Raw genomic sequence first — 17,363 nt, forward strand, 5'->3', positions numbered from 1 at the left:
GCATGCCAGGCACATTTAGTGCTCTTTGTTCAATAATCGTGAACGTGATCATTCATCAAATGGAAATATGCAGATGCAGGAATAACAGTGTGGAAGTTCCCTAGTTCTTCAGAAGGCGTTTATGAGTGTGGACTTAACCATTCGTCTGCAGTTGACCTGCAGCAGGATACGGTGATCCAGTTGTTTACCAGCTAATATTAGGCACTGAGTCTCTGTCCTGTGTTCTTCTTCCTTCTCTGCAGGATGTGCCTTTCTAACATACTGCGCCAGAGAGTCAGCCCTGAAGGCCCAGAGCGCCCTCCATGAACAGAAGACTCTGCCAGGGGTAAGTGCCCCCGATCTGTCCTCTGTCAGAGGCTAAGGCCAGCAAGTCCCAGGGCTGACATGGCTGCATTAATGTTCATAATTTTTTCACCGACGTACCACCGTCTGACATATTCGCTTACATACTGAATCCAACCATATCACATAGTCACTAACATATACTGAATCCAACCATATCACATAGTCACTAACATATACTGAATCCAACCATATCACATAGTCACTAACATATACAGAATACAACCATATCACATAGTCACTAACATATACTGAATCCAACCATATCACATAGTCACTAACATATACACAATACAACCATATCACATAGTCACTAACATATACTGAATACAACCATATCACATAGTCACTAACATATTCTGAACCAATCATATTACATAGTCACTAACATATACTAAATACAACAATATTGCATAGTCACTAACATATACTGAATACAACCATATCACATAGTCACTAACATGTACTGAATCCAACCATATCACATAGTCACTAACATATACAGAAACCAACCATATCACATAGTCACTAACATATGCTGAATCCAACCATATCACATAGTCAGTAATATATACTGAACCAACCATATCACATAGTCACTAACATATACTGAACCAACTATATCACATAGTCACTAACATATGCTGAATCCAACCATATCACATAGTCAGTAATATATACTGAACCAACCATATCACATAGTCACTAACATATACTGAACCAACCATATCACATAGTCACTAACATATACTGAATCCAACCATATCACATAGTCAGTAATATATACTGAACCTACCATATCACATAGTCACTAACATATACTGAACCAACCATATCACATAGTAACTAACATATACTGAATCCAACCATATCACATAGTCAGTAATATATACTGAACCAACCATATCACATAGTCACTAACATATACTGAATCCAACCATATTACATACAGTAGGCACTAACCTACCCGAAATCCAACCATATTGCATATTCACTAACGTAGTTAACAAACCGTATAATGTTATATAGTAACTAACATATACTGAACCAACCATATCACATATTCTCTAATATATACTGAACCAATCATATCACATATTCACTAATATATACTGAACCATCCATATCACATAGTCGCTAATAAATACTGAACCAACCATATCACATAGTCATTAATATATACTGAACCAACCATATCACATAGTCACTAATATATACTGAACCAATCATATCACATATTCACTAATATATACTGAACCAACCATATCACATAGTCGCTAATAAATACTGAACCAACCATATCACATAGTCACTAATATATACTGAACCAACCATATCACATAGTCACTAATATATACTGAACCAATCATATCACATATTCACTAATATATACTGAACCAATCATATCACATATTCACTAATATATACTAAACCAACCATATCACATAGTCACTAACATTTACTCAAACAATCATATAACATATTCACTAATACATACTGAACCAACCATACTGTATCACATAGTCACAAACATACAGTATAATGAACCAAAAATGCAAAATGTTCACCAACATACTGAACCAACAATATGATCCTCATAGACAATGTATTGAACTAAAGACCTCAATCTGCTATATGCCTGTCCTTGCCCAACATCTTCTGGCTATGTTTACAATATTTACTGTATTTATAGGTATATATTTATACAAGGTGTTGGATAGTACATCCTGTCCTTTGTCTGTCCTCTCGTCCTCTTTCAAAAATATTTACACACACACACGCACCTAAACACACACACACACATACACACACACACACGCAACCCAAAATCACTCACACACAACCTTATTCCCATCCTTGTCAGGACCAGAAAGAAAAGATCCATGCACACACACACACACACACACACATACATGCCTAATTGCCTCAGGAAATCTGCACTCATTATCACATATAATCAAACAATAAATACCCACAATAATTTTTACCACAAATATGGCCATCTGGAGTTTTAATTTTAGAGATTATTTGAATTTTTTTTTCGGTTGGATGATACATTTTTAATTAAAATAATGTTCTCCTACAGTACCATGAAAAACATACAGTTAAACCAAAAGCCCATCCAGTAACCACGCGTCTCTGGAAATGATGCTGATGCCATGTCTAGACATTTTTTGATTTGTTTTAGACATGACTAGACATATTTACATGTTCCAGTTTATTTTTTTTATATATCTACACATATTCCCACAGTTCTGTTTAGTTTTAGATATACAGTATGTACACTTATTCCCACAGTCCTGTTTAGTTTTAGATATACAGTATCTACACATATTCCCACAGTCCTGTTTAGTTTTAGATATACAGTATCTACCCATATTCCCACAGTCCTGTTTAGTTATAGATATATGTACACTTATTCCCACAGTCCAGTATAGTTTTAGATATATCTACACTTATTCCCACAGTCCGGATTAGTTTTAGATATACAGTATCTACACATATTCCTACTGTCCGGTTTAGTTTTTGGTATATCTACACATATTTCCACAGTCCAGTTTAGTTTAAGACATGTCTATGCCTATTTAGATGGTCATACTTCGTTTTGACATACTGTCAGGGGTATCAGAGTTTTGGTCGAATCCAGCCTGATTCCCCTGGAAGCAAGTCTGTGCCCTGTCTACAGATCCCTCCCCTTCCTGGTTAGAGGCCTACCCAGAACCTTTGTGGTTCTTTTTCCTGGTCTCTCCCTGGGGAGAGGTGGTCGGGCAGAGGACTTCTCTGATATCTAATCAGCTGTTTGCAGTCTGGATCTCCTGGGTAATACGTTCAGGGTTCCACACAGTACATACCAGTCCACCTGAGAACGCCTCATCTCCTTAATGTCTCACTGCAGAGGTGGTTGTCGTGTCTGAACTGCATACAGGAACTGCCTTTAGTTTCAGAAGCCATTCTTTTTAGTTGCTCTGTCTGGAAAAGGCATAATGTTAGGTCTGTACTGTATGGTGTGAGTAATGTTGTGTCTGTAGGGTGTGAGTAATTTTGTGTCTGTAGGGTGTGAGTAATTTTGTATCCGTAGGGTGTGGGTCATTTTGTATGTGTAGGGTCTGGTTAATGCTGTATCTGTAGGGGTTGGGTAATGTTATATCTGTAGGGTTTGGGTAATCTTATATTTGTAGGGTGTGGGTTATGTTGTATCTGTATGGTGTGGATAATGTTATATCTGTAGGGTGTGGGTAATGTTGTATCTGTAGGGTGTGGGTAATGTTATATCTGTATGGGGGGGGTAATGTTTAGTCTACAGGGTGTGGTTCATGTTATGTCTATAGGGTGTGGGTAATGTTATATCTATAGGTTGCAGGTAATGTTATATCTATTGGGTGTGGGTAATGTTATATCTATAGGTTGCGGGGAATGTTATATCTATTGGTTGCGGGTAATGTTATATCTATTGGGTGTGGGTAATGTTATATCTATTGGGTGTGGGTAATGTTAAATGTATAGGGTGTGGGTAAACATTTTGGTAAAGTGAAGTATCTGCCAACATGATGTCAGTCTTTCAATCAGCAGCAGAACAGCATTGGGACCCATCCTCCCCCTGCCTTCATCCAGAGTGTTAATAAACCGTAGGATGGCAGATCAACCCACAGGAGGCTGTTTTCATCACGCCATCACACTCCCAGGTCATCCATGACAGCCCTATTATGTTCCTGCTTTTTGTAGCTGTTTTCTTGTGGCTGGAGCTGGTTGTTCCAGGTCTGGCTGTGGAGATTGGGCTGATTGACTGGGCTGGTTGTTCCAGGTCTGACTGTGGAGACTGGGTTGGTTGTTCCTGGTCTGACTGTGGAGACTGGGCTGGTTGTTCCAGGTCTGACTGTGGAGATTGGGCTGGTTGTTCCAGGTCTGGCTGTGGAGATTGGGCTGATTGACTGGGCTGGTTGTTCCAGGTCTGACTGTGGAGACTGGGTTGGTTGTTCCTGGTCTGACTGTGGACATTGGGCTGATTGACTGGGCTGGTTGTTCCAGGTCTGGCTGTGGACATTGTGCTGATTGACTGGGCTGGTTGTTCCAGGTCTGGCTGTGGACATTGGGCTGATTGACTGGGCTGGTTGTTCCAGGTCTGACTATGGAGATTGGGCTGTTTGACTGGGCTGGTTGTTCCAGGTCTGACAGTGGAGACTGAGCTGGTTATTCCAGGTCTGACTGTGCAGACTGGGCTGGTTGTTCCTGTTCTTATTTTGCAGACAGGGCTTGTTATTCCAGGTCTGAACTCAAACTGTCAGACAGCCTTAATGTGCAAGCCTTAAAATGTATCACCAGTCAGGTTGCAGGCCCTTTAGAAAATAAAACCAGTCAACCATAACAAGGCCTGGATTGCACATGAACTCGATGAATGAAGGCTATCATGCCGGCCAGTCCTTTGCTGTTGTCTCAAAGAGACAAAAACATCCAGGACCAGAGCAGAGTGGCTCACCCAGCTCACTTTGAATGCCTCCTGGCATGTCTTCAACAGTATAGCCTTTTCAGGACAGAGAGGGAGGGACAATAAGATCTCTCCAATTCCCAACTCTGACGTTTTTCAAAGGGCCATGTTTCCATTTCTGTTGTCAGTCTGTTTGAGGAGAAGACTCTCCGGAACTGGGCTGGTAGGGGTCGAGAAAGAGACTGATGAGACAGAGAGACATGGAAACAGGAGAGAGAGGTAGAGGCAGAGGCAGAGAAAGAGGGAGTGGATAGGGAAAACCAGTAGGGAGAGAGAGAGTGGGAGAGAGAGTGAGGGAGAAGAGAAAAGTGGGGAAGAGAGATAAACAGAGAGAGGGATTGGGGGATAGTGGAGAAGAGAGAGAAGTGGGGAAGAGAGAGAGTGAAAGAGAGAGAGAGATTGGGGGATAGTGGAGGAGAGAGAGAAGTGGGGAACAGAGAGAATGAAAGAGAGAGAGAGATTGGGGGATAGTGGAGGAGAGAGAGAAGTGGGGAAGAGAGAGAGTGAAGGGGGAGAGAGAGAGATTGGGGGATAGTGGAGGAGAGAGAGATTGGGGAAGAGGGGGAGACATGGGCAGCGTAACTTCTGTCATGTGCAGAATCAGAATTTCCTATCCTTTAAATGTTTAAGCAACATTGTCATGTCCAAACTAATCCAAAGATGTATCTCCTCAATGTAGACCATAGTTTAACAACCTTTGGAGTAGGTTTACGTTTCAGAGATGCACATAATGAAATAGAATTTCCAGAAAATCTTTGTAATCCTAAAACATGCAGTGGTGCAGTGGTAATGTCACTGACTCATTGCAAGAGCAGGGTTCGAATCCATCTGTCACATTAGTCAGAATCCCACAGAGGGCAGTGCAATGGGCCAGAACCGAGTTGTAGTGGGTTGGATGCCTGTGAACTCAGGTATGTGAAAGGTCACAAAGTGCGTTCCCTCTGGCATGCAGAGATTCCAGTCATAACATTCTGGTTTAAAGAGAGCCTTATTGTGCATGGTTAAGAATACACATATCTCAATAGTGGCTGTCCTTAGTCCACTAGAAGCATTTTAATCAAAAATAGGATATTAGGAAATTGGGGAGAAAAAGTATCCAGAAATGTTGATGCAAGTACTTCCAATAATTTTACTGCCAAAATATTTTCACTTATCCATTAATGTAGAAGACAAAACAAATAATTTCACAGTGAAATAATCAATACAACAAATAATTCTAGTTTTCATTCTACATCTAACTGACTTTTGGAAAGCTTTCTCCTTCATCTCTGCTTCCTGCGAATATCCGTTTAGGGACTGGAGAGAAAATGCAATAACTCAAAAGAAACAGAAAAGATTTCCAAAATTTCATCAGTGTGACTGTAAATGAAACTTTGAAAATGACCTGGCATCTTGCTGATAAGATTTCAGTTTGGCTTGGATACATATTTCATGTGTTTGAAATACTATCAGCTTTTATGGTGCCGATAAAGATAGCACCTTTACAGATGGTCCCTAGGCATGCATTGCATTCTTTCAAGGTGTTGAAATGAAGAAATCTTGTCAAATTGTGCACCATTTTACTTCAGGAAATGACATTACATAGAATTTATGTATAATAAAAGTTTATTATTTTTATTATTATGCTACGTGCAAGGTTGCAGACCTAGAGTCAGTGTCCAGCAGATTCCTGTTACCATTCCACTTAACCCATGTGAACTCTGTATAGGTAAAACCAGATCAAATCTCATCAATTGCTTCATTGAAGTCTGTAGCCAGTCATGTCTCCAGTACAGCCTTCTAAAAACAAACTGATGAAGACCATATGCTCCAGACACAGAGTCAGTGTCTTCTTAGGCAAGCTGTTGTTCAAGAAGACATTCTGCTTTGTTGGCGTGTTTTTGTGTTTGCAAAAAAAACGTCTTTGTTTACATATCTCATTGACTACATGTAAAGTATCCCTGTGGCGTCTTTAAGTCCTGTTGATGTAACGCTTTGTAACGTCGTGTTCTAACGCAAAGTACACTACAGTAATGTAATCAGAGGCTAAACAACCTCTCCTGGAAGGCTTATAGGTCACTGTGTTTACATGCCCATTCAGCATAATCCCCAATCTAGGGCATGCAGCGTGCTCTGTGGACACGCTAGGTCATCTCTGTGAATGATTTCTCCACAGATCCTTATACACACGCTCCGAAACATCTCTCCGCTGTTTGCCAAGTGGCCTCCCATCCCGTTGCTATGGTACCCGTAAAACATCTTGAAACAAAGCCTCTTCTTTCTGCTCAGTCCAACTGGATGCTGGTGGAGGATGTAACATGCCTGTTAATTGGTGCTACGTTCGCCCAAAAGATTAATTACAGTAGCCGGCACATCTGAACTTTGTCACTCTCTCTGTCTCCTTTCTTTCTCTTTTGTCTCACTCTCTCTCTCAATTTCCCCGTCTCTCTCTCACTTCCCTGTTGCTCTCTCCCCATCTCTTTCCCTCCCCTGTCCCTCTCTCTGTCCTGGTCTCTCTACTGTCTTTCTCTCCCCCGTCTCACTCCCTTGTCTCTCTCTCTCACTCTCTCTCCAGCGCTTGTTCTTCCTCCTTTTCCATCTTGCTGATGTGTTTGTTGAGGCGCTGCCTCCGTCCCATGCTTGTCATGTCATCGCGCGTCCAGGTGTTTGTGAAGAGATCCAACTGAGAGCTCTACCAGCCCCCTGTTATCAACAGCCAGGTGGCCAGGTGCTGGCTGACTCTCCCATCTCCCCGTGCACCAGTTTGAGAACGGTTTCACCTCAAAGGAGATTTAGCTTGAGGGGTTTGCGTCCATTAAATTGAGTAGCAGAATATTATATTTATGCAAAAAAAAATAAAAAGAACTGGACACCAGAGGGTTAAGGGTCAGTGGGGCCGGGACATCACTTAACACGCTGCCTTCGGTGCGTCCACGGATGAGACACTCTTTTTCTGCTTCCGGATGTGTTTGCTGGCAGAACAACAGTGTATACGTCTTTGTCTTTGTATGTGCCAGTAAGAACATGCCTGCAGAAACCTCCATCACACTTTGTTTCCCAACATCCTGCTTTTGCCCGCCCACACACACACACTTACACACATCCCTTCCCACCTCCCTCCCACTCTCCCTCTCGCACACAAACACACACACATTATTGACCCCCCCCCCCACCACGCACACACCTATAATCCCTGTTCTCATTCCTCTTTATCTCTCTTTAGCGGCGTGTTAATTGATATATTTAGTGGCAGGGCCTCATCAGGATTCAGTGTAGGTCTGCCTGTCTGTGACACTGCATCACCGTATCTTATCAGAGGACACACTAAGCTTCCTTGAGCGCGGTCCACTCCTGGAACGCCATGCCACAGCCTCACGGCGGCTTAAACTAATTACTGGGGCCATACAGGGCCCGGCCCGTCGTTCTTCTAAAGGACAAATTGTGTGCTGTTGCCGGTCAATTTGTCCTCTGTGCAAGATTTGTCAACCTCCAGTGCCCACGAGCCTTTCCTGTTATGAACACAGAGAAAAGGATCGGGACACGAGAGAACTGAAAGAAGTGTTCACTGGCTGCCCCATACAGTCCTCCTCACAACTCCGCCATCAGTTACATATCACTCTCTCTCTCTTCCCTGGCCGCTTTACCGGAGAAATTATAAAGAGAACTGGGTTTTCTCTTATTCTCCTGGGATGAAACCATTTTCTATGCTGCTGCGTCGACCACGGCCGTCCTCACGATTAAAGAGTGAATGGAATCATAAAGAAGGGATGGATTTCCGTATTGTCTTCCATTATGATGCCAGGGGTTCCTGAATACTGAGCCTTGTGAATTAATTCAGTTCTGTCTGTTGGGATTCTCTAGATTTCAGAGTGCAGATGATTATCTTGCCAGCCTTCATGGTGAGCCTCCCTTTACAAGTGGCTTTGGAAGGAGGGCAAACATCACTCCTTAACGAGTGGGTAGAGATGGCAGGCCATGGGCGCCCAACACGACGCGCACAGATTTTTACAGACGTCCGGGCAGGCAGTGCTGTGGTGTAAAGAGAACACAATCATTCGTCCTCTAAATCCAGAGTCCCGAAGACTTCAAAGTCAGTTAGTTAAAATGGAATCACACTGTGTGTGATCGCTGACTGTATCAGGCTCACTCAAGGTACTTAAAAATCCAAGCCGTAATTACTTTTCAAGAACAGGCTCTGCCACAGTTGTGGAGATAAGAGATTATCGGTTGTGTTGGGTGTTTTTGTGTCTTTCTTTCCCAGCTTTTCTTTCTGCGGTCTACATTGAAGAGCTTCAGTGCCGAGCCCCTCTTCGCTCCCTCGCCCCTCGCCCTGCCACTTCCCCCCCCCCACCCCCCCCACCCCCCCCCTGACAGGTGGAGCCGTAGCCCAACTGCACCGGTGCATGGCATTGTGCTCTAATTTACCTGCTCCCAAGGCTGTAATGAAGCAGAACCGGTGAATGTGAGGACGGCGTTGTTAACACAATGCGGCTTCACTGGGCGGGATAGGGATGAGAAGGCTGCAAAATGAGGCCTGGATGCCCAGGTGTCGTGTCCAAGACAGACCAACGGTGTCTTCCTCCTTTTCCTCCTCTTCCTCCTCTGTGACTTATCACCGAGCCTCCCTGGGCTGTCTTTGTCGTGCCAGCAGGCCAGGCCAGTGCTCCACTGATTCTGATTCCCAGCACACTTTAGCAATCACCAAAGACATCAAGGCAATCTGTGCGTATTTGCTCAAAGAAAGAAGAAAACATGGCGTTGCTGAGTTCAGCACAAGCAGGAACAGAGAGCAGAACAGAAGAGAGCAGCCAGACTCATCAAACAGTGCAGTTAATCAAACACAGACGGGGGGAAACTCTCAGCTGATTCTGAAGTAATCTCTACTCACACGCACGTGCACAGACTCAAACACACGCACACACACACACACACACACACACAAACACAGCGCATGCTCACACACACACACACACATACACACTCAGACCCACCCACTCCACCCACACAAAGTTCCAGATAGCCGATGACTTATATTTCTTATTTGCCTGGACAATGAAATGCCAAACGAGGTGTGTGTTGTCCTGTGTGCATGGGTTGCACAGGGAGGCCTTCGATGAGGCTGTGAAGTTAGTGTGAGGTGTTAAAGTGATGAGTCATGAGGGAGCGTTGAGACACACTGAAGTGGAGTTGTGGGCTTGCATAATTAATACAGAGCATCACCAGGACAAACTCCTCCATCAGCGTGTCCAAAGGATTAAGTACGTTTCCCAGCGACGCGCTCCTCTCCTCACCCCTCGCCTCCTTCCCCTTCAATCCTCCTCTTACCCCAGCTCCCCTCACCCCTCCTCTCTTCCCCAGCCTCCTCTCCACCCATTGCCCTCCCTTTCCTCCCTGTTCTCTCCCCCTCGCACACATCCTCTTTTCTCCTCACCCCTTGTCTTCTCTGTTCTTATCTTCCTCTCCATTTAACAAAGTGACCTTGCAGTTGTTTACATGCTGATTAAAGACTGCTGAGAGAGAAAGTCAAAGTGTAATCACTAGCCCCTCCCTCCCACTGGGTCTAAAGACTGCTAGCTTCTTCTGTTTGTTTTCCACGAATCTAAGATGGTTTGTTGTTTTGGGTATTGGAATTGGCTGCTTTAAATAAATGTTTACCAATACAACGCATTTTTGTTTGGATATCTGGATGTTGAAAATACATTTTTATTTGCTGGTACATCTGTGAGCTGAGCTGATCACTTCTGTGTGCAGGACAAGAGGGTTGATGCCTGCCCTGTACTGGGTACAGTGGGGAAGATGCAGCTGTGCAACCCCACCGTACAACACTAGTTGTGCTGGTGATGTAGTTTCAGTGGTAGTTGTGTCGGTGATGTAGTTTCAGTGGTAGTTGTGTCGGTGCTGTAGTTTCAGTGGTAGTTGTGTCGGTGCTGTAGTTTCAGTGGTAGTTGTGTCGGTGCTGTAGTTTCTCTGGTAGTTGTGTCGGTGCTGTAGTTTCTCTGGTAGTTGTGTCGGTGCTGTAGTTTCAGCTGTAATTGTGTTGGTGATGTAGTTTCAGCTGTAATTGTGTTGGTGATGTAGTTTCAGCACAGGATGGCACACACACTAGCACAGGATGGCACACACACTAGCACAGGATGGCACACACACTAGCACAGGATGGCACACACACTAGCACAGGGTGGCACTTACACTAGCACAGGATGGCACACACACTAGCACAGGATGGCACACACACTAGCACAGGGTGGCACTTACACTAGCACAGGATGGCACACACACTAGCACAGGATGGCACACACACTAGCACAGGATGGCACACACAGCCACACATCTGTCCATTCCATTCTCGCCGCCTCTCTCTCTGTTTGTCTATTTCCTTCTGTCATTTTGGATCCCTCTTAGTCTTTCAGCCACTCCTATCAACCTCTGTCTGCTCTCTCTGTCCCACTTTTCATCTCTGTCTCTCTGTCCTATCTCTTACTCCCCTCTCTTTCACCCCATCACCCCCCCCCTCTCTTCCACTCACATCCTCATTCCTCTTTCAGTTCCCTCCACCCAACCCCTCCCCTTCTCTCTGGCCTTTCTTCTTTCTCCTCCGTCTCTGTGTAGTGTCCAGCCCAGAACAGAGCCTGTGTTCCTGTCCCTCCCTGCTCTTCTGTTCATCAACTAAGAGGACACTGACAGGAAAAGACCCCAGCTGATCAGATAGCTTTTCCAGCAATTATTGCTTTGTTTCCTTTCTGCTTGTGACAGTCAACAGAGGAAGAAAGTCAGTGACAAAGAGAGTGAGAGACACAGATAGTGTAAGGAGAAAGGGAGAGTGGGGGAGGGCAGACATGAGAGGGAGTGGTGGGAGAGAGGAGGAGATGATATAGAGGAATGGTGAAGGAAGATGGGTGAGGGGAGGGGAGAAAGGGGAGAGTAGAGAGAAGAGGGGAGGTAGGAGACAGGAGAGAGCAGTGAGGGAGGAAGTAAACGTAACCCAGAGGGGTTCCAGACTGGACACTGCAGGGATATGAAAGCTAGGTGTTAGAAATAGCACCACGGCTACACCTCACCTCTTGCTTATAAATGCCTCCCTCCCTCTTTCTTACACAGACACACACACACTGACACACACACACACACACACTGACTACATTGTCAGATCAATATTGCATTACTGTAGTATGTTCTCCTTGGGGGCTGAAGTGATAGGTGCCAGCTCTGGGATGACTCCTCCCGAAGTGACAGTCACCTCCTCGTTGTCACACCCTGGCCTTCTATGTCCTCTTCCAGCCCCATAAACTTCCAGCCTCTCCCTCCACCTCGGCCCCAATCAGAGAGGGTGTGGGCTGGCCTGAGGGAGCCGGCCGAGTCCTTGGTGCAGGCAGATTGAACTCCAGCTCTTCCATTTAAACTGTGTCATTAAAGCGGGCGGAGAGGCGACCGAGACAGTCCCTGCACACCTCATAAAGTGTGAGTGCCACGCCGGGTGAAGTGCGCACGCAGCGCCGCCTTTACGTCACACCCCCCACACCGTCAATCACACACACACCTCCATTTAATGTTGCCCTGGAAGTGTTTCCTAAGTAACTTGCGACCGTCCCTGACAGTATCCCAGGATTCCTGTTTAATCCTGGGAAAGCTGTTTTGAATACAATAACAGTGCAACCAGTCTGCCATTTGTATGCCGCTGTAAATGAAAAAGACATACACATTCACCTTTAGGGTTTCTTCTTGTACTTGTTTTAATGTACACCCCATTTCATGGATGTAGTCTGTTTTAATGCAAATCCATGTGAAGCAGTCCTATGCCTATAATGTTATTACATTCTAAAATTCATTTTAGCCCGGCTGTGGCTGAACGCTTTGTCATTTTCTCTTTGAAGGTTGTGGCTGTTTTCATTGTATGGTTTTATAAGAGGGAACACACAGCCTTTCTGAATCTCCACTAATCTACTTGATAAGCTTTAGTGGGAGGTTCTGCGCCGGTGCGTCGTGCTGCTGTTTATCAACTGTCCGCCGGTACAAACTCATCCCAATCACATGACATTTCATGGTATATTTGAAATACTGCCCAAGCTTTTGTTTCCCCTTACGTTCACAGTTCAGTAATCAAGCTGACCCTCTTAATCCATCCGGTATATGTTTGGTTACGGGGGCCAGTAGAAGGGATGTATGAGCATACTGAAAGCTCGGGATCAGTGCTGGCTACAGGCTTTGATTTGTGGCCCCCTCTCCTCTAGCGGTTGGTGGCTCACTGGCGCTTGGGGGCATCCGAGTATTCGTTCCGAGTTATGTTGCTTAATGCCTAGAGCTGGCCATGCTGGGGATGATTTAGTGGCCATGACGGTATGAGGCACATGATGTGACATTTTGCTGGGACGCTGGTGTTACGTTAAGTTCTGTGGGATCCTTCAGAGTGAGGTCTCCTGTTTAATATCCCTTCGAAAAGACAATAACCTACAGGGACAATGTCCTCTTTTTCGGTGTTGATCTTAAGATCAGAGTGGCCCATACTGGACCTCCTACCCCACTTCTCCATCTATTAGAGACAAACCAGGAGCGACCCTGCTTAGCTTCAGAGGCAAACCTGCAGTGGGTTGAGGAGAGCTATGCTCTCTTATTGCAATCATGAAAAAAATTTACCCTAAAGTATGTGGTATTTCTAGCAATAGATTAAATTATAATTTCTCAAGGTTCTTGTTTTAAAATGTTTATTTTTGTCGCAGCATATATTAAATGAAACAAGAGCCTTCTGGCTAACCAAACATGAACTATGTAATACAGCTAAATTGGCATAAATAAGACCCAGACATTGTTTTTTTTCCATTGTTACTTTTTCCAGTGCTCTTGGAGGTTATGCATGTTTATATTAATAAATGGTTTGTTCTGGCTGAAGGTGTAATTATCTATGGTTGGTGTAAAACAGAAACGTTTTCTCTTCATGGGCACGGAACATCTCGGCTTATATGCTTGTCTCCCTCTCTCTGCATATCCTCTCACCAGTGGAGATATGTTATAGTGATTATTGGGGAGGGAATGGCTAAATGATAATCTGATGGCAAGGTAGGGGACACTGTGGCATGGTAAAGGAACCTGTGCTGTGATAAAGAGAGGCTGTGGCGTGGTAAAGGGAAGCTGTGCTGTGATAAAGGGAGGCTGTGGCGTGGTAAAGGAAGCTGTGCTGTGATAAAGGGAGGCTGTGGCGTGGTAAAGGAAGCTGTGCTGTGATAAAGGGAGGCTGTGGCGTGGTAAAGGAAGCTGTGCTGTGATAAAGAGAGGCTGTGGCGTGGTAAAGGGAAGCTGTGCTGTGATAAAGGGAGGCTGTGGCGTGGTAAAGGAAGCTGTGCTGTGATAAAGGGAGGCTGTGGCGTGGTAAAGGAAACTGTGCTGTGATAAAGGGAGGCTGTGGCGTGGTAAAGGAAGCTGTGCTGTGATAAAGGGAGGCTTTGGCGTGGTAAAGGGAAGCTGTGCTGTGATAAAGGGAGGCTGTGGCGTGGTAAAGGAAGCTGTGCTGTGATAAAGGGAGGCCGTGGTGTTGTAAAGGAAGCTGTGCTGTGATAAAGGGAGGCTGTGGCGTGGTAAAGGAAGCTGTGCTGTGATAAAGGGAGGCTGTGGCGTGGTAAAGGAAGCTGTGCTGTGATAAAGGGAGGCTGTGGCGTGGTAAAGGAAGCTGTGCTGTGATAAAGGGAGGCTGTGGCGTGGTAAAGGGAAGCTGTGGCATGCAATGATTTCCTCTAGAAGATTTATTGCTTGAGTTGGTTTGAGATAACATGGTTTGAGATTTATGTAGTTCTAGGATGTTTGGCTGCTGCTCTCTGGTAATAGTCTATGGTAGCCTACTACAAAGCACATGCACACATCTGCGCAATACAAGCAATGTTTTTTTATTGCACAATTCGGAGAGAAGACAATACCATGGAATTTAATCAAATTAGACAGAACCTATACTGTTCCATTTCACGTCACACTGTTCATAGAAATCCTTCATTACACTTTATATGGTAAAGAGGGAGTGGTTTGAAGAAAGAAATCCGGATAAAATCTCAGTTACCCAGTATCCCACCATTAAGACCTACACACACATACACACACACACGCATGGACACTTTTAAACTCCCACTCAACTCTCCCGCTTCTTTTTTACAAGAACCACTTTCACCTCTACCACTTCAAACTGTGTGACACTTTCTTCCCTCTATCTCTCCTTCCCAGAATTGACCCTCTTGTCTGTAAAATCAACTCTCCATCAAATTTCCCAGCAGGCTGTTGGTAGGCTGTAACAAAAAAGGAGAAGCGGCACTAACATTACTGTACTGTTCTATAGGTCATCCTGTAATAGTGAAGGCTGTAGATTGAGTCATGCCTGGCTTCTTCTTTTCTCCAATTAGTCCTCCAGCTCCCTGCCCCCCTAACCCTCTCACTCAGCCTCACACAGAGGCCTGGGTACTGGGAGAAACCGTTCATATTATCCCTGTAAATGCACTCCCAGTGCAGCCTAGAAGATAAAGCCCCTCTATCTTGTCCTCTCTTTTCCCCTGTCCTTCTACTCTGATGAACCCAAGCTGTACGACCCCCCCCCACCTCCCCCCTTCTCCCTCTCTTCAAAACCTCTCCAACTTTTCACCCATCCGCTGAATCCTCTACAATAAATCTCAAGCCAAATCCCTGTTAAACCGACATCAGCAGCTGTCCTTTAAACTACATTATCCACAATTACTTCAGCATTAGTGATCCAGAGCACACCTGCCCTCACATAAAAGCACAAGTGCCTAAAAATATTAAACCTGCCCAAAAGGGATTTGTTTTTTTTCCTGTGGAGCAGCTGCCCTCTGGGCGAGGCTTGTGAACTAACCGCCAGCGCTGCAATGTGGATTAGTACTGCTGATTAGACAGGCTGTGATGTGTGGGCCAGAGTGTGTGTGTGTGTTTGTGTTTGTGTGTGTGTGTGTAGGTAGATCACACCAGGTCGAAGTCTATTTTGGACGTTTGTCCAGTTGGGGAAAACAACATTTACGAATTCAAAACTGTCCAGTAGGGGACAATAGTGAGGGCTGCAAGACACGTACACTATTCACTCTTCTATTTGCCTTTCACAAACCTTAAACCTTACCTTTCTTATTCAGAAAAAATACCTCATCGTATGATGCCTAACCTTAACTCTAACTTTATAGCCTTAATACCTATAATTAACACTTAGCATCAATATCTTACCTTAACCTTAACTCTTAGCCTTAATACCTAACCCTAACCTTAAAACCTAACCCTAACCTTCACCTGTAGAAATTAATAACCTTGAGTGTTGACTTCTACATAGTTGTTTAAGAGTTTTTACTCTATAGACGATAACTTTCACCTCACCTGTAGATCTTAACTGTTCCCTTCCTCTATGGGTCTTAAGTGTTCCCTTCACCTATAGATACTAATTATTCAGTTCCCTTCCCCTATGGGTCTTAAGTGTTCCCTTCACCTATAGATACTAACTCTTCAGTTGACCTATAGATGTTAACTGTCCACCACACATATAGATGTTAACTTTCACTTCACACTTAGATGTTAGCATTCACTCTACATTTATTTTTCCCTGGAAAAAGTTTGAATACTAACGTGGGATGTAAGATCACATTATTGTGTGTTTGTGTGTGGGATGTGAGGTCATTTTGGTGTGTGTGTGCATGTGTGTGGGAAGTGAGGTCATATTGGTTTGTGTGTGGGGCGGTGTGAGGTGATATTGGTGTGGGGGGGTGTGACATGTTAGGTCAAATTGGTGTGTGTGTGTGTGTATGTGTGTGTGTGTGTGGGCTGTGGAGAATCCTCAAACTCCATCCAGGGTGGGAGGCAGCCAGGGTGATTGGAGTGGCTTGAACAGTGGACGAGGAATGTGTTACATCTGATATGTGTGATCTGATATGTGTGAAGGAAAGCATGTAATATCTCGTGTGTGCGTGTGTGTGTATGTGTGTTTGTGTGTGCTTTGCCTGTGATTGTGAGTTTTTGAAAGAGAGAGAGAGTGAGAGACAAAGAGTGTGTTCAAAAATGTGTGTGTGTGCATATTTGTGGGTGTGTGAGTTGTGTTGAATGCCATAGGCTGGGTGATGGGAAGGGTAGTTTGTGGAGGGAGGGAGGGCAGACTGGAGCCGACCGGGCTCAGCTGTAGGTAGTGGGGCTGATATGCTCTGATTGACAGTGATGGCAGATAAGGTGCTGTGGTGAGGGAATGAGAGCAGAGCTGTGGACTGAGATAAGGCATGGATTAGCAGGCCACAACGTCACACACAGAGAGAGAGCGAGGAAAACAGGGGGAGGAGGGGACAGAGAGAGGGAGGAAAACGGGGGGAGGAAGGGACACAGAGATGGAGGAAAACAGGGGGAGGAGGGGACACAGAGAGGGAGGAAAACCGGGGGAGGAGGGGACACAGAGATGGAGGAAAACAGGGGGAGGAGGGGACACAGAGATGGAGGAAAACAGGGGAGGAGTTTGTCAGAAAAATGGAGAGAGGCAAACACGGAAGGAGACAGAGTTGAGGGAGGAGAGAGATGGAGAAAAATGGAGAAGGGGACATAGATGGTGGAG

At 44.8% G+C, this 17,363-nt stretch overlaps 1 protein-coding gene across 28 annotated transcripts in view; it reads left to right on the forward strand.

Moving 5' to 3' along the window:
* Positions 1-17,363, forward strand: part of si:dkey-205h23.2 (CUGBP Elav-like family member 6) — a 149,529-nt gene that overhangs the window by 15,370 nt on the left and 116,796 nt on the right. For all 28 annotated transcript variants that reach the window (XR_004576773.1, XR_002195663.3, XM_020040632.3 and 25 more), the window contains exon 2: positions 243-325. Coding sequence is in view for 26 of the 28 variants with exons in the window: in XM_020040632.3 (XP_019896191.1) it covers positions 243-325 (83 nt within the window). In the remaining 2 variants the exon portion in view is untranslated. The remainder of the gene's footprint in view (positions 1-242; positions 326-17,363) is intronic.

The sequence above is a fragment of the Esox lucius genome, chromosome 2, assembly GCF_011004845.1.
Source record: "Esox lucius isolate fEsoLuc1 chromosome 2, fEsoLuc1.pri, whole genome shotgun sequence".
NCBI lineage: Eukaryota > Metazoa > Chordata > Actinopteri > Esociformes > Esocidae > Esox > Esox lucius.